The 18,211-nt window shown below is 42.5% G+C and overlaps 1 protein-coding gene across 1 annotated transcript; it reads left to right on the forward strand.

Annotated features, from left to right (window-relative positions):
• The first annotated feature begins 2,732 nt into the window (after positions 1–2,732).
• On the forward strand, positions 2,733–5,474 carry LOC148453447 (interferon lambda-3-like). The gene is made up of 5 exons (XM_088462116.1): positions 2,733–2,873; positions 4,504–4,581; positions 4,732–4,875; positions 4,993–5,073; positions 5,370–5,474. The coding sequence occupies exons 1-5, from the start codon at positions 2,733–2,735 to the stop codon at positions 5,472–5,474; spliced, it is 549 nt and encodes a 182-aa protein (XP_088318242.1).
• Positions 5,475–18,211: the final 12,737 nt, after the last annotated feature.

Genomic DNA, 18,211 nt, shown 5'->3' on the forward strand with positions numbered 1-18,211 from the left:
GGGTCTTGTAAACTTACTGTTTGTGACAAAAAAGCTTATGTGGTCTGTATTATTAGAGTATCATACAATCTTATACTATGTCAAGAACTAAAGATAAGATATATATATTCATTTATCTTCTCATTTTTATTTTTATTTTATTTTTAATACATTAATATATATACCTACATTTTTATTTTATTTTATCTTATTTCTGTTATCTTTATCCTTACTTGCATTGCATTTTATTTTTATTTTATTTTTCATTTAGATAGACAATTAGAGAATTTTATTTTATTTTATTATAGAGGATCAGTATATACAAATAATAATAATATTAATTAATAATATAATAAGAATTATTGAAAACAAAAACAGGAGGCTTGTTTAAATAAAATTGTGTTTGAAATTATTGTTATCCAGATATATGTGTTTCTTTATTTATTTTATTGAAATATTTGTATCACTGTTTTTAATATTGTTGTTTCTAATAAGAGGAATTATATAAACAAACTTAAATATTTCTAAGAAATTATTTCACTATATATACAAGATGATGAATTGTTGGTTAAAATAGATATTTAACTCCGGTAGTAATAAAATAAACAAATCAAAAAAACAATCTAATGGTGTAATACAAATTTGATTCAGGTGCTACAGATCTAATTAGACTCTGGGGGAAATATAAGGAGGTATTGGAGCCTCTGATCTTCAGCCTTGAAAAAGTACCAGCATTCCAAGGGACAAAACGCGTTGACCTTGAGAGAAATTACCTCCCCCTCTAGCTTCTTACCCGGCTCCGGTCATTGCTGTGACACATTGTGAAAGTCCGCTGTCACAGAGAGAGAAGGAATAGCTTGTGGCGGCAGTTGAACACTGCCGCGAACACTGGGCCTGATTCAGAGCTGAACGCTCTGAGCAGAACGATCACCCTGAATCAGGGCCCTCCTCCATGAAAATGGAGCGGCCTCCAGGCTGCTCGTATAGCTGTGGGTGACCACCCACAGCATATGCGAGCGGCCAAAAAGATGGTCGCAATGGTCTTGACCATCGCGACCATCAGACTTGCGACGGAGACCCTGCGGTAGGGTCTCCTTGCCACAAGCCCTGGAGTGATTTTGGCTCTATCAGATGTCAGTGGGGCCAGCTTCAGACGGTAGGCGTTCCCATGGGAACGCCTCCGTCTGGCAGGCATGCCCCCGGCACGCCCACCAAAGGTGGCGTGCTGTCAATCAACATCGACAGCACGCCCCCTTTGGTGCGAGACCTGGAGCGATGGAAAGCCCGTCGCTCGCCGGCTCTCGCGCATGCGCATGACGGAGCTCCCTCCGTTGTGCGCATGTGCAGTGGGGAACATCGACCCGCTTGCGAGCGTACTGACGCTCACGAGCGGGTCTGAATGACCCCCACTGTCAGTACCTCCAGCCACTGCTCTTTACAGGAATCAAAGTACCTGACATATGGTTCCCCGCAACGCGGCCTCGCTCGTAGTGGACTTGCTACAAGGACCTATTGGGCTGCATACAATAACATTAGATACATATTGATGCTTAAATAAAACCTATATTTAGTCAAATTAAATAAGCCTCAGATTCAATTAATACAGAGCAAACCTTTCTCACTAAAATAGATCTATTAATATCTTATAAAGATCAATTTAATAGTACCAGCGCAATAATTATCGTTATAACCCTTCCTTTACAAGCACTTGTTAAAAACTATTAAGCTGATCTGAGCAGCCATAAATTTGTTTTGGAATCCATGCCTTACCTGTAACAGGGGGGAGGAGCTTGTTGTGTGACAGGAGGAATCCTTGTCTTACCTGTAACAGGGGGGAGGAGCTTGTTGTGTGACAGGAGGAATCCTTCTCTTACCTGTTACAGGAGGGAGGAGCTTGTTGTGTGACAGGAGGAATCCTTGTCTTACCTGTAACAGGGGGAGGAGCTTGTTGTGTGACAGGGGGAAGCATCTTCCTAGTTACCTAACGTCACCGTCTCACCTGTACAGGAAGGAAAGTGAAAGCTGTGTAGGATTCTCAGCGCTGCTGTCACCTCTCTCCTGTCACTTGTATTCTGGACACAAGAAGAAATCTTAACATCATGAAAATGAAGATAATTTTCTCCTGGAGACTGAAATATAAAGGAAGAAACATGGAGAGACTGGAGCTAGATGTGAGATCAGCACTGGAGAGGCACAGTATAACTCCACAGGTAAGGATCTTCTACTGTGTGTATCTATAGTATTCTGTCAGTGTAATGTGTCTGTGTGTATATAGTATTCTGTCAGTGTAATGTGTCTGTGTATATATAGTATACTGTCAGTATAATGTGTCTGTGTATATATAGTATACTGCCAGTGTAATGTGTCTGTGTACAGGGGATAATACAATGCATATTACTTGTGTATAGTGACTGCCGTATTTATATGATTACATTGTACAGAGGAAGTTTATACATAGGGGGAATGCATGTTGTGTGTACAGACTTGGGAGCCCATTGTGCACATATTGGGGTACCCTGTGATTAGACCTAGTAACAAATATATACTGACAAATATCCCAGACTCCTTACTACATCCATAAATGCATTCATAGAAGTCATCAGACTTTATTTCCCAATACTGATTCTGTCTCAGGCAGCTCTTACACTTCTGTTCCTAATATATGGAGCCCATATACAGACACTAACTCAGATCATATACACAGGTTCCCAGGAGCAACAGAAAGTCACTGTACCCAGACCAGCACATAAGCCATGGACATCAGACTGGTGACCGTCACCGTCCTAGTTGTGGCAGTGAGTGGATCCCCGCATGGAAGACACTGCCCGGTGTCCCGATATTTATCCGCGTCTCCCACTGATATCAGACTGCTGAGACAGCTGCAAAGTGATTCTGTAAGTGTGACGCACAATTTTACCTCATCAGTGGGAACTAATAGCTGCTTCACATATAGATATTACATGGAATGTACACCCACACCCACATGTAACCACTTACTACATGTGCTCATATGTAGTGTTAGATAAAATACTTATAGATATGACAGATGCAGAAATCCTTCAAAACTATGGCCCTCATTCAGAGCCGCTCGCTATTTGCGGTCGTTCGTTCTAAAACAAGGAGTGGCTATTCAAATGAACCGTTCGCTAATTGCGGTCTGTTCACACCTCTAGGTCTGAAAGAGCGAGCAAAACTTGCGGTTGTAATTTTGAAAAATACGCCCCCTGGCCGCTCGCATCCTACGTCATGTCCGCTATTTATTAGATTAATCGAGTACATCGACCAGCGTATGAACTGCTCGCAATTCTTGTGGTTGGTTTTTGCTACCACAATCTTGCGAGCAGTTCTGACTATAAAATAACCCAGTGACGTGGTCAATGACGCTGCTGTTTTAATTATGCACACCCTTAAAACGCCCATTTTGACCTTTAAGCACGCCTGCGTTCTGATCTCCACTCCCCATTTTCAAGCACCTTCCCGTTACCACCCACATACGCCTCATTCTGTCACTCAAAGTAGCAGGCATTCGCTATATAGCGAACAAACGATTTTTGGCCGCACTGACTGGTTCGCGTATGCGTATTATAAACCGTACGCATGCGCAGAAGTGCGAACATCGCTCGGAACGAGCGTACTGCCACTTACGAGCGGCTCTGAATCAGGCCATATGTTACTTGTCTGCCTTCCGAATCAGCCATCGCCCCACTCACTTCCTCCCCATCCTGTGACTGAGGAGCGCACTTATCTCTCAGCACCATGTAACAGATTGTCTTGGCACAGCCAGGCCTAGTTGTACATACTTTGTACTGCTGCCCCATAACTCCATGGTTCCATTGGCATAACTGTTATTGGAGTTGACCCTTACTACAGCCCCCTTTCAGGGGCAGAACTATGGGAGACAATAGAGGTGCCTGCCGCCGGGCTCCTGCTCTGAAGGGGGCACCTCCTCCATTGTCCACAACATATTCACCCCAGTTAGGGCTGTAACTATGTACCTGGAGTGTACTGTCACGGCTGCCCAATACATGGCACCCCTTCCCGGCACCTGAGAAGCCACCATACACTAGTGAAGAGCTTTGTGTCAGACCATCAGCTGCAGCCTTCTTCTATCTATAGCCTGTCTGCATGCAAATTGCTACATTACGGTGTCAGCGGCTGTGCCGGGGGGGAGGGCACCAAATTATAACTTGCCTCCGGGTGTCTGGAATGAACTTACGCCACAGCCCCCTGTGTATAACAATAGAAATAACTCAATCATATTTTAGACAAAATATCAATGTGTTTAATATGTAAAAATAAAAATGTTGATGTATAAAGTGAGCAGAGCATCACCCATGAAAAGCTCAGGCAGATATCTCAGTATATGGAATTATGTGTTGGCTGAGGATGTAAATGCATGAGTATAATGTAATATGTATATATAACTTATTGGAGTTATGAGCACTATTATACGACGACTCTACATAGGAGAATGTATTAGTTACAGAATCACATTATACTAATGAGACATCTGACCCTACACAGGAGAAGAACATGTCCGATGTTGCAGCGAGATGTTACAGAAGAATGATGAAACACAAGCCGTCTGTATGTGACCTAGAGGTGTGTATACATCATGTATCTCCTGCACATATGCCGTATGGGTTCTAGTTCTATACACACAGTAATACACAAGCCCTGTCATCTCCCCTCACCCCCCTCTATAATCACATATCCATGAGAGCCTCACACCTTGTTCATTCCATCCTACAGCCCAGTGACCGCCTGATCCTGACCTTGGAGCGAGTGTCACTAGCTGCTGATGTACTGGCCAACGTGTCCACATCTGCTCTGCCTGACGCTGTATCACAGTCGCTGGTGGTTTTCCTTACACTGAGAGATGACCTGATGATCTGTGTAAGTTCTTATGTTCCTTATGTGTATCAGTCACATCTATCATGGTGGGGACAGGTGGGTGTATGGGACAGGGATACACATGACACAGCTTCCTTACCTCCTAATTCTCCTTTACAGAGGGAGTCACCAGCATACAGAGAACCTGCATCCCACCGGCTGCGGCCATGGCTGAACCATCTGCAACGTTTTAAAGAGACAGTAAGTGTCCTGCGGCATCTAGAAAAGTGTTAGAGGAAAACATTTCTTGTGTGACAGCAATCTAAGAGAAGATACATGAAATGACTGACAGAGAATGTATTTAGGGGTGGATAGGCAAGGGCACAGGTACAGAGCTGGAAGGATCAGAAAGTAAACAAAAGAAAGAGAAAAGTGAACAAGAATTTGACATAGAAGAAGTATTTGTACACTGGAAACCATATAAATCAGTAATAAAGCTATTATATAAAGTTAAATGCAAACGGCTTTTATACTAATAATGTTATCCTTCAATATAGGCATCACCAGAATGTGTGCAGGACGCTGTGTTACTCGGCCTCATCTCACTGAGGGTAGAAGATGTGAGTTGTTGGGCTGTAAGAAATCCATCACATGAGACATAGAACAGGAGGACACCTCTCTCTGTATACACATGCCTGACTGCTGCTGGGCTACACACCAATGACTTGGAGAGTACATGTAACTTCACTGATGGACCTGTCTAATCATCCTACAAAAGGGGCCTCCTGTGTTTCTCTGGTGGACCTGGCTAGTTATCCTACAAAGAGGTCTCCTGTATTTATCTGGTGGACCTGGCTACTCATCCTACAAAGAGGTCTCCTGTGTTTCTCTGGTGGACCTGGCTGCTCATCCTAACAAAGAATGATCAATACTCACAACCACTATCTATTTTATTTATATGTTAATTTAGTGTATAAGACCATTGTTAAACTAAATTATATATTCACTGTTATTTATTGATACCCTGGCTCCCTGGTGGATGCATTGGGGTTTGCTAAAATCTGTTTTATTTTCTTCGTAAATGTAACTATTTTTCTACAAACAAACTTGTACAATGTGATTTCTAAACTGGAGTGTTTGAATTATTTGTTCACTGAGGAAAGTGACTCATTCATTGAACAAATTTATAGATTCCTACTGTCAGTATCTGTGAATTATTTACACTCGGAACTGGGACCAGTGGGCTAGACTGGTTGGTGTTGGAGTTAGTCGTATGAGGATCTTCCACAGTCAGTTTTACCATCAGGATAAACTGAACAGAAGGAGAACAGTTTAAATACTAGGCTGAGGAACTGGTATGCTACCCAGCTATGGTGGTAACACAAACTAAAGCCTAGAACACAGATATACTAGCAGAGGCAAACAGGATTTTTAAAGGGGGGGCGTATTTATATGTGGAATTATACCACGATTATTTCAATATTAAGAGATATTGCAATTTAACTAAAGAATATACCGTGCCATGTGACTTTGACTAACAGGCATCCTACATGTGGGATTACACTACAATTATTTAAATACTAAGGAATATTTCCACCATTATATATATATAGTAATGCATGTGATTTAGATTGAACAAGGGTTAATATTGAAAGACACAAGATAACATATATATATATACTTTTTCTGAAGATTGTTTAATCATATATTTAGACATTGAGTAAAGGCATCACACACAGAGGGGAATTCAATATGAAATGTAAACTTCGCTGTCGAAGTTTACGTTTCATATCGGAGCTTTTACCTGGGATAAAGTATCGGGCGCGCGCCCGCTTATCCCCGTATTCAATATGAAATGAAAATGGGACCTGGCGAAGTGGGATTTGCGTAAAGTTACAAATTTGTCCTTAAAAAAATTGTAGGACCCCCCTAAAGTTGTAAAAACATGGGGGATCACTATGGGTACCCCCGTTTTAGCCTGTAAATGAAAGTCGGAGATTTAAATAGCCACAGCAGGTGTTTTTTTCCCGACATGGAAGAAGTGTTGCAGAAGAGCACTTAGATTTTTTTTTACATTATTTTAAGTGGTCCCATCAAATTTGGGGTACATGAAAATGGGTGCTAGCATATTTTGATGTCCCTAAAGTAAGTTTTTAAAAATTCTGCATTTGTGCACCTGCCGCTATAAATCTATTCTAGAAAACACCTGCCGCATACTCGCAGAATAGCCTTGAACCTATTTCCCTATTGTTAAAAAAATTTTCCCATTTTTTTTTTTTCACCCCAATTTTTTTAATAATTTTTTTGGGTGTCCCTATTTTTTTTTTTACTTTTTTTGACACAGTTATTTTTTAAGCCTGCACCCCTAAACCCCAATTCAGCACTTTTTTTCCCCACCTATTCAGCGGTGAAAAGTTATCCCCGTTTTTTTTCAAAGACTTTTCGAAACTGTGAAAAGTCTTTGAAATTGAATACAGTGTAAAACTAAAACCTGCGATAATGACATCATAGGTGCGATATTAATGCAAAAATCTGAGTTTTCGCTCCATATTGAATTCCCCTAATAGTGTTTTTTAATTTATCTAATATTTCCTTCTTTCACTTTCAAAATTTTACCTTAATTTTCGCATTTTTATTTACATATATATATCAAAATTTTGCTAATAAAAGTTAAATATATATAATTTTTTTCATCAATAGATTTTATTGAGTATATAGCAAAATATTTATGGGGTACAAAAAAAAGAGCAGGGAAAAACAATATGGGAGTACAAATAAGTGAACAAATAAAAAGAAAGGGGGACAGCAGTACATCAAAAGACATCAAACAAATATTAAATATTAACCCCGTAAATACAGAAATGGTGAATAAATTAGGCATCTGAATACCTGGTGGGAGCGCATTTAAATTGAAAGTGGAAGAGGAACTCCATGAATTTGGGCGTGAAAGAGGAGCACCCTTTCCTTCTGTAACATATAGGTGCCAAGGGTGCCATTTTACAATAGGGGAGGAAGCAGCCATAGAGTAAGCGACCTCTCTTGTCTCCATTTCAAAATGGAATTGCGTTTTTGTTATAACTTTGGCAAATGGAGGAGGGGAAGGGGATTTCCAATGTTGAGCTATAGTAGCCCTAGCAGATATCAAAATATGACCGAGGATATAACGGTCAGCTTTAGGGACAGAAATAGGAGGATACAGTGTAGAAGGGCAAGGGAGGGGACTAAAGGAAGAGTGAGACCTAGAACATATTGTATGAGAGCAAATACTTCTTCCCAGAAAGGACGTAAAATAGGGCAGTCCCAAAAATCATGGAAGATAGAACCTTCAGAGTGACAAAGGCGCCAGCAAAATTTTGAAACTGTGGCGAAAATTTTATGTAACCTAGAGGGATTTAGATATAATCTATTTAAAAGTTTGACATGCATTTCAATATGCTTAGTACACTTAGATAAAGAAAAGGAGGAAAGATGAATAGTCTCCCTGTCACGACCAGGGTATCTCTTCCTAGGAGCCTGCGGTGCTTACCAGCGCGGACGCTGTGGCGTGGCCCTTCCGGCAGGGGAGCTGGTACTTGGAGACTGTCGCTGGGTGTGTGCGGGGGTCTGTCTGTCTGTGGGTCCTGCTGGCAGGGGTAAGGCTATAGGCATCACCATGCTGCGGGTGTCTGCGTGCGGCCATCTTGCCTCAGGGCATGTGACATAGTGAGCCTATCCTGATGCATCAGGTGATCTCTCCAAGCCACTCACGCTCTGCTGCTGGGTACTTAAGGGGGTTTGGAGCTCCCTTTAGTTGCCAGTGCAATGTGTTTCACAGCTTGCTGTGAGAGTTTCCTGTGCTCCTAAGCCTTGTTCCTGCTCCGGTGCTACCTTTGCCTCCTGTCAGCTAAGTTGGCTACCAAAGACCTCCCAGCACCGCTCTGACCAATCCCACAGCCTCCAGTCCGGTGGTGACTGCTCTGTCTCCCACAGGGTACCCACTCCAGTGTTCTGAACCTGTTGGTAACCCCTTGTTCAGCCATTCTACAGGATATCAGGATATCTCATTCAAGTCATTCTACAGGATATCTCATTTAAGTCATTCTACAGGATATCAGGATATCTCATTCAAATCATTTTACAGGATATCAGGATATCTCATTCAAGTCATTCTACAGGATATCAGGATATCTCATTCAGGCATTCTACAGGATATCTGGATATCTCATACAGCCAAATTTACATCATTTCTGGATTTCACTTCAAACATCTCTGCCACTTTTCTGGACATTGACTTGATCTCTCCCACTACAGTTACCTATTATTCACATACCCCGGTTCTAAGTTTATTCACATTGGGACTCTAGTTACTATCTGTATATTTTCATGTCTACTAATATCCATATAAAACAACCAACTTTTCAACCTGCTTCCACTTCTGTTTCCACCCTGGCTCCACAAAAATCCCAGTCTGTAACACTCCCATTGTTTGAGGGTAAATAACATTGAAGGTCTGTTTCCCACTGAAGTTAATCAGAGGTTTTAATTGTCAAATCTGTAAGGGACAATAGAGAATACCAATAAGATGTAGCACCATGGGAGGAAGGTTTAGAAAATGTACTTAAAATTTGACATAATGGATACTTAACACAGAGGTGTGTATATGATACAATAGAAGACAAAGAAAAAAAATCTGCCAGGGACTCAATACCCAAACGCATCCAGTAGGACATATTAAGGCTGGGCAGTGCTTTGTCCAATGCTTGAAGGGAGACAATTAGAGATTGAGAAGGGGGAGGAGAGAAATCCATTGCTAAAATCTCGGGCCGAGGGGTTGACATAAAGGGCATTGTAATAGGAGTTCAGAAAATGGTTGCTGAAAGCCATATTGTGTGCAATGATTTTATAAATGTATCAGGCAATAGATAATAGTCAGACATTAAGAGGTGGTCAAACATTGCAGAAGGTGTTCTTGACAGAAAGAACCTAAGTAACGGATACAGGTCTCTGTGGCCAGACAGATTTAATCCTGAGTCAACATTATCTTACCTTCAGTTTATCTGAGTACATACACGATAAACACCCCTCATAAATAGTTGTTCCAACATTCATAATTGAGGCAACAGTGCCCCCTACTGTCTATTAGTATGTATGTATATTTCCGGATATGACCTTTGTACTTGTTGAATGCTTATGCATGAGTTTTTCTCCTATATAAAGCTGTAATTTGTTAGTATACATGCAGCCTACAGCCTATAGCTTAAGCCTATGCCTATTGCTTGATGTACAAGATCCCAGCTGTTAGATGTTGGAAAGGCTACTGGGAAATTAAACCATTTATGTTCTGAGCAGATGATCTGTCAAGCAAGTTGTGTTTATTTTATTTTACTCTCTTTCTTTTACTTTGTAATAAATGTCCTTCTAACTGATATTTGTTGTGTAGCTTGAGTAACGTCTTTGCATCCAAACAATCTTATCTCTTTCCACCGAGAACAGGCATGTCATCCTGGAATCCAAATCTAGATAACATCTGGCGCATATAATCCCAATGGAGTCTATCGCATGCTTTTTCAGTGTCAAGAGAGAGAAGGAGAAATTGTAATTTATGAAAACGACGCCCACTCAACTTGATCTAGAACCCTATAGGTATTGTCAGGAGCCTGGCGTCCAAGAACGAGACCCACCTGGTCTAGGTGTATCATTTGTGGAAGTAAAGGATTCAAACAATTAGCTATCAACTTAGCATAGATTTTCACATCTGTGTTAAGAAGCACTATGGGTCTATAGTTTTTACACTCAGAGGGGTCTTTACCAGGGTTTGGAATAGTTACGATTTGAGCCTCCACCATATCGGTTGGAAAAGAACCAATGTGAGAGGCCTCATAGGAGAATTGGGGAAAAAACCTCATTGAATGCAGAGTAAAAGGAATTAGTAAAGCCGTCAGGACCAGGGGCTTTACCCTTGGGTAATTGTTGGACAACTACCTGTATTTTTTCCAAAGACCAAGGGGTGTTCAAGAACGCCAGGCTTTCAATATCTAAAGAAGGGAGAATGAAGCCGTCTAAAAAAGAGGAAATAACGTCAGCAGAGGGTTGAGGAATGGAAGAGTCGTCACACAAATTATACTATTTTGCATAGTAGTCCGAAAATAAATTAGCAATATCAAGGGGGTTAAGGCATTTTGAATCAGAGGGAGTAAGAAGGCATTTAATTCTATTACGTGCTTGACGTCCACAAAGTTTGCGTGCTAGGAGACGGAAGCTTTATTACCAGCGGTATAGAATTTATGGTGGAGGTGAGCGAGAGCTGAATGCATGCGTGACATAAAAAGTTTCTGGTGCTGTTGTCGCACCTCTTGCAGTTGTTTGCGTAATGCTCTAGAAGGGTGGGCCTGAATCTCCAAAGAACGTAAATTGGACTCCAATCACTCTGTGTCTTCCGGGAGCGAGCTTTAAGTTAAGCCCCCTTCTAAATAGAAGTACCACAGAGGACCATTTTCAAAGCACACCAACAGGTGAAAACGGAAGTATCATCAGGTGAATTAGTCTGTGTATATATCGTAATAGAGTCATTAAGGACCTTTAGAGTCTCAGGATCATGTAATTGGTATTCAGTGCAGGGGAAAATGAAGGTCCTATGTCACGAGGAGAGGGGGATGACCATGAGGAGAAGATCTATCTAATTTGGTTCGAGAACTAAATTAAAGTCACTCAACCTTAGAGATTTCCTCGAAAGTTTCTTGTAGAAAAGGGACTTGGCGAGAATTAGGAGCGTAAAGGGAAACTAGAGTGACTAGGGCTTCCTCGACTACCCCAGAGAATGAGAAACCTACCATTCTTATCCTTGATTTTCCGATGTAAAACAAATGGGGTATTCACAAGGAACAGAATGGCAACACCATTACGTTTGGACAGACCATTAGTAGTATAGCATAAGGGGTATCTATGATCCTTAAATATAGGAGGAGCTAAGGATGAAAAGTGTGTTTTCTGTAAAGCCACAATATTAGCTTTATGAAGGTGAAAAGTTGATAGGGCCAAGTGCCTCTTATGCGGGAAGTTGAGTCCCTTGACATTTAACCATTGGGCATGTTAAAACAATGAGAAAAACAAATGTCCTAGATGTACCTGTTACACAGAAAAAAAAACAAGGAACTAAAAAAATGTAAAAGAAAACGAAAAAGACAAAAAAACAAAAGGCCCAGTATATTGGGCCACAGTAGTTGCCATGAGGGAACAATACAGCAAAATGGTTAACACATGGGGGGAGGACAGTACATTCCGTACCCATAAGATCTGTTATAAAATATGATATAGAACATAAAACAGTAAAACACAATTACAATATCTCCCAAACCAACATAGAAGTATAATCTCAATATATACTATATCAAGAGAAAAAAAAAATAGGAAAGGGATGGAGAGATATGGAAGTAGAACAGTGAAACCACTTAGTCTAAGCCAAAAATTACCAAACTGGGTGCCATGGCACCCCGGGGTGCCTCATGGCACTTGCAAGGGTGCCTCAGGTTAGTGGTCCAGTGCCAAATAAAATTATTTTTAGTCAGTGTGATAGGCAAAACCAGTGCTAATGGCTGCCAATCAAAAAATATGTGGACAAAAAGAAGCGCAGCCCTGTCAACCATCACATAACTGAACCAAAGGGTGACATATAAGCATAATTTACTTCATTTAATATTTGCTGAATTTCTTAATAAGAAACTTTTGACTCAGGGGTGCCTTGGAAAAAACTTTACTTTGCCTAAGCAGTAAATCAAACCAGAACTGTAAAAATGCAACAAACCAGAATCTGGGAATATGGGAATATTCACAGCTGAGGAGTTCAGTGTGCAGCGTCCTTAGGTGAAACACTGAGCTGTGGATGTTGAGGAAACAATGCTTCTGATGAAGGGCCTGTTCTGTGTAGAATAATAATAATATGGCAAAGTAGTATACTACGACCCAGTTCAGAGCAATTCCAAACTCAGCTGGAGAGCATCCAATCCGAGGAGATACATAGGAACATTTTCAGTTCACACAGGACCATTCCGATTGAAGAAGGGGACCTTGAGAGGATGAAGGAATTGTCACGGCCAGGGTATTTCAGCATGGCGCTAGGCGGGTGTTACCTGTGAGGTCGTTGTGGCGCGGGCTGTCTGGTGGCGGAGCTGGTGTCTGGCGGGGGGCTTTGGCTGCGCGCGTTGTTGTGCGGGCCTGTTGTCACTCTGCACTGGTAAGGCCTGGCGGCGTCTCCGTTTCGTTTGGCATGGGCGACGCCATTTTGCCTTCTGGCCATGTGATGCGGCTGGCCAATCTTGGTGAGTCACATGTTCCCTCCGGCCAGTAACAACACGGCATGGGCTATTTAGGAAGGTTCAGTGCCTTCCTTCTTTGCCAGTGCAACGTGTATCTCAGCCTAGCTGAGAGGGAGTTCTCTGTGCTTATCCTGTTCCTGTGAAATTCGCTGTCTGCCAGTCTGCCTGTCAGCTCCTAGCTTCCGCTGGACTACCCCGCTTCCTCCACCACCCTTGCCCATACCTGAGTGCCTGAGCCTGCTGACATCCTGCTCATTTGCCTTAGTTCACTACCTGCATACCTGGCTTATTTTCCTGCATCACTACCTGCATACCTGGTTGATTATTCCAGTCTCATTACCTGCACGCCTGGACAGTTCTAATTGTTTCTACTTGGACATTAACCCATTACTCCCACCACAGAACTCTAGTGCACGTTTATATATACCTGGACTTTTATTTACTGCCATATTTTATGTCTACTCAAGCACGTATTAAAAAACCTAGTTTTACATTCAAACCCGCTTCTGTGATCGCTCCTGCTACCACCCCGGGTTCACAAACAACCCAGAACATAACAGGAATATAGGCAGAAATATCCCACTCCAACAGCAATTTGGCACCAGCTTCCAGAGATGATATGACGAATGTAGAGCCGTCTTTCCGCACTAAGAGCTTCAACGGGAAACCCCATCGGTATTGGATGTCGTTATCCCAAAGTGCTTTTGTGATAGGTTATAATGTTCTGCATTTATTTATGGTGTGGACCAAAAGGTCAGGGAATAGTTGGAGATTGTTGAGAACATCTCTATCCTCTGCCTCACGAGCAGCTCTAAGTACAGTATATCCTCCTAGATATGAAAGAAATGAAAACGTAAAATGACATCTCAGGAAAAACCTGCAGGAGCTGAGCGGAGTTTAGGAAGACGATGAATGCAATCAATCAACAAATCCCGGGCTTCTACATAGGGCAGTAATTTCTGAAAGATGTTCAAAGCCTGAGGATCAGCATTAGACACAGATTCCGGGACACCTCTGATCTTTACATTATGTCTCCTGGATAACAGATTAGACACAGATTACGGGACACCTCTGATCTTTACGTTATTTCTCCTGGATCTATTCTCCAAGTCGGCCAGTTTATCCTCAACAGTCGCCAGTTCCGTTAGAATCGAATTATGGGAGGTAAGGAGGTCATTGTGAGAGGACACTAACTCCTGCATTTTGTTCTCCAAATTGTTAGTGCGATCACCAATGCCCGTCACCTCACCGGCAAGTTGTTTAACGGAAGCCTGAAAGTCAGAGGTGAGGTCCGTCCAAAACACCTGAAGCATCTGATGAAGCGTGTGGACTGTGAGTGGAGCATCCCCAGAAGGGTCAAGACTAGTGTCGGAGAGAGGTGAGGAGGTAACCTTGGATGCCGTTGGGGATTTTCCGGCAGGTGCTGGATCAGAGGTTTTTCTGTGAGACAAATCTGATGGAGGTGCAAGGGTAGAAAGCTTGCGCCATTTGACAGGCATGATGGTCCCTTCAGACGAATTGAGTAAGCAGTAGTAGGAAGACATGTGGTTTCAGATGTGCTGGATTTTATATCATATAGGTATGAACTACAGAGGTCTCATGGGTGTGATTGGTGTCCTCAGCGGGTCCAGCAACTGAAAGACATGTCACAGCAATGCTTGGTGTCCTCAGCGGTCCAGCAAATTAAATGACATGTCACAGCAATGATTGGTGTGGGTCCAGCAACTGAATGACATGTCACAGCAATGATTGGTGCAGGTCCAGCAACTGAATGACATGTCACAGCAATGATTGGTGCCTTCAGCGGGGCCAGCAGCTGAATGACATGTCACAGCAATGATTGGTGTCCTCAGCAGGTCCAGCAACTGAATGACATGTCACAGCAATGATTGGTGTCCTCAGCAGGTCCAGCAACTGAATGACATGTCACAGCAATGATTAATTTCCTCAGCGGGTCCAGCAACTGAAAGACATGTCACAGCAATGCTTGGTGTCCTTAGCGGGTCCAGCAGCTGAATGACATGTCCCAGCAATGATTGGTGCAGGTCCAGCAGCTGAATGACATGTCGCAGCAATGATTGGTGTCTTCAGTGGGTACAGCAACTGAATGACATGTCACAGCAATGATTGGTGTCCTCAGCGAGTCCAGCAGCTGAATGACATGTCATAGCAATGATTGCTGTCCTCAGTGGGTCCAGCAACTCAAAGACATGTCCTCAGTGGGTCCAGCAACTGAATGACATGTCACAGTAATGATTGGTGTCCTCAGCAGGTCCAGCAACTGAATGACATGTCACAGTAATGATTGGTGTCCTCAGCGGGTCCAGCAGCTGAATGACATGTCGCAGCAATGATTGGTATCCTCAGCGGGTCCAGCAACTGAATAACATGTCACAGCAATGATTGTATACTGTACCTGACAAGGAGGTTGCATGTTGTATACTGGACCCGACAGGGAGGCTGCATCTTGTATACTGGACCCGGCAGGGAGGCTGCATGTTGTATACTGAACCTTACAGGGAGGCTGCATGTTGTATACTGGACCTGACAGGGAGGCTGCAAGATGTACTATGACCCGACAGGGAGGCTGCATGTTGTATAATGGACCCGACCTGTGAGGACCTGATCTTTGAAGACCCAACTTGTGAGGACCTGACCTTTGAGGACCCGACCTGTGTGGACCCAACCTGTGGGGGCCTGAACTGTGAGGACCTGACTTGTGAGGAGGGACTCAGAGCTGCTATTTATTGCAGAATGGGCAGAAAAGACAATGCTGGAGGGGAAAAAGTGTTTCTAAAAGTCTTTACTCTTCACTAGATACATTAAGCCACATAGTGGTCTGACCAAATCTCTGTCATTCTCTCTTAACCAAGAGAGTAAAATGTCTAGTTACATAACCCTACCCTAAAAAATCCACCTAACATTTGCCAGCCACAAATTACATGGAGAACTCCCTATTGCCAACAATACAAGACACAGTTATACCCTTATTGTCTGTAACAGATTGCAAAGCTAACCCTGCAATTACCTGCCAACCCTGCATAATGCCGAGATGTACTCATATGAAGGTGTAGAGTATGAATTCTAGCAATAAATGCAAAGGCTACAGTAAGTGGGGGAGGTTGCTGCATGAAAGGAGGAATCCTTGTCTGACCTATAACAGGAGGGAGGAGCTTGCTGCATGACGGGAGGAATCTTTGTCTTAACTATAACAGGAGGGAGGAGCTTGCTGCATGACAGAAGGAATCCTTGTCTGACCTATAACAGGAGGGAGGAGCTTGCTGCATGACAGGAGGAATCCTTGTCTGAAATGTAACACGAGGGAGGAGCTTGCTGCACAACAGGAGGAATCCTTGTCTGACCTATAACAGGAGGGAGGAGCTTGCTGCATGACAGGAGGAATCCTTATCTGACCTATAACAGCAGGGAGGAGCTTGCTGCATGACAGGAGGAATCCTTATCTGACCTATAACAGCAGGGAGGAGCTTGCTGCATGACAGGAGGAATCTTTGTTATGAATTCCTAATAACCTGTATACCCTTAAAGTCGCTATTTAGCGTCTTACACAATTATAATTGCAGACCAGCCCAATTATGGTTCCAAAGCACAAAAAGTTATATTATTCACCAAAAAGAAATAATACACGCTTTGATCTAGACAATTAGCGCAAAGGGTTATTACATTCAATAAGGTAAGGTCGATACATACGCAAGCGCTCTGAATCCAGATCCCGGCATCAAAGATGAAGCCTCTGTCACAAGAAAGAAGAAGATGACTGACTAACTAGGGTCAGAGCGCTTGAATATATACCCTTTACAGAGATAGGCAATGCAATAGACATGAGCTGGTATAATCCCATTGGTTCTTCCTCGTGTATCTTCTGTTACGGTACAGTTCATAGGTACTTTTGTACTTCAGTAGTTCAGCCATCCAATAATCCTTTGTGTGCGTTTTCCCGCCTGGAAACAAGTCTAAACTGGCTATTTACATTGCATTACATAAAACATTTCAACGCCTATCTCTCTATGATCCATACCTTGCAGACGCATGTTGCGATCTTCTTGCCGATGGAACCGGAGATCTGAAAATACACAGTGGCTTAGAATGGCACCAAACACGGTCTGCTTATCATGTACTAAACCTTAGATATCAAATAACATGTATTTCACAACATTACTGATAATGAATAAAACCTTGAATATTACCCTTTAATGCTACGGAACCTTTTAGTGTAATTGTGTAATGTGTAAGTATAGGGATATTAAGAGAAGACGGTAGTTAGCGTTGTGCGTCTACGTGTTTGTGGAGTACACCGTGGTACGTGTTTTGCAGGGTTGTTCTTATTATGGGCCTTGGTACATGTGGGTATGGTTTCAGTAATGACTTTTAATAGTGTTCTATTGCGTAGGAATCGCACAACGCTAAATAATAACATCGCCGTATGTACATATATTGTGTGAGAGTAGTTAAAATGGCATTGTGCGGCCAGTCGCAAAATGGCGTCTTGTTGCCATTCGCAAGATGGCGTTGTGCAGATTTTGATTCTAACAGATTCTATCTCAGCCAATTATCCGGCTTCGACATTGTCTAACCTATAACAGGAGGGAGGAGCTTGCTGCATGAAAGGAGGAATCCTTGTCTGACCTATAACAGGAGGGAGGAGCTTGCTGCATGACAGGAGGAATCCTTGTCTGACCTATAACAGGAGGGAGGAGCTTGCTGCATGACAGAAGGAATCCTTGTCTGACCTATAACAGGAGGGAGGAGCTTGCTGCATGACAGGATGAATCCTTCTCTGACCTATAACAGGAGGGAGGAGCTTGCTGCATGACAGGAGGAATCCTCTGACCTATAACAGGAGGGAGGAGCTTGCTGCATGACAGGAGGAATCCTTGTCTGACCTATAACAGGAGGAATCCTTGTCTGGACTAGAAAAAAGTTCCCTCCAGCACACTGCAATAAAAACAGCAAAAAGACTTGAATACTACATAATAGAAATTCTAAGATCTGTGTTACATATATTTGCAATTACATGGTTAAGCACCATTTACAAATACTGTATATGCAACAAAGATCTCTGGATTTCTATTATCATGTAGTATTCAAGT

Source organism: Taudactylus pleione, unplaced genomic scaffold (assembly GCF_031769625.1).
Source record: "Taudactylus pleione unplaced genomic scaffold, aTauple2 ptg001150l, whole genome shotgun sequence".
Classification (NCBI taxonomy): domain Eukaryota; kingdom Metazoa; phylum Chordata; class Amphibia; order Anura; family Myobatrachidae; genus Taudactylus; species Taudactylus pleione.

What these genes read in the sequence shown, in the direction of transcription:
- LOC148453447 (XM_088462116.1), top strand. Translation starts at nt 2,733, where the DNA reads ATGGACATCAGACTGGTGACCGTCACCGTCCTAGTTGTGGCAGTGAGT. An exon ending in GACAGCTGCAAAGTGATTCT is followed by an intron (nt 2,874 to 4,503) that starts GTAAGTGTGACG and finishes GACCCTACACAG; the next exon opens with GAGAAGAACATGTCCGATGT. An exon ending in CGTCTGTATGTGACCTAGAG is followed by an intron (nt 4,582 to 4,731) that starts GTGTGTATACAT and finishes TCCATCCTACAG; the next exon opens with CCCAGTGACCGCCTGATCCT.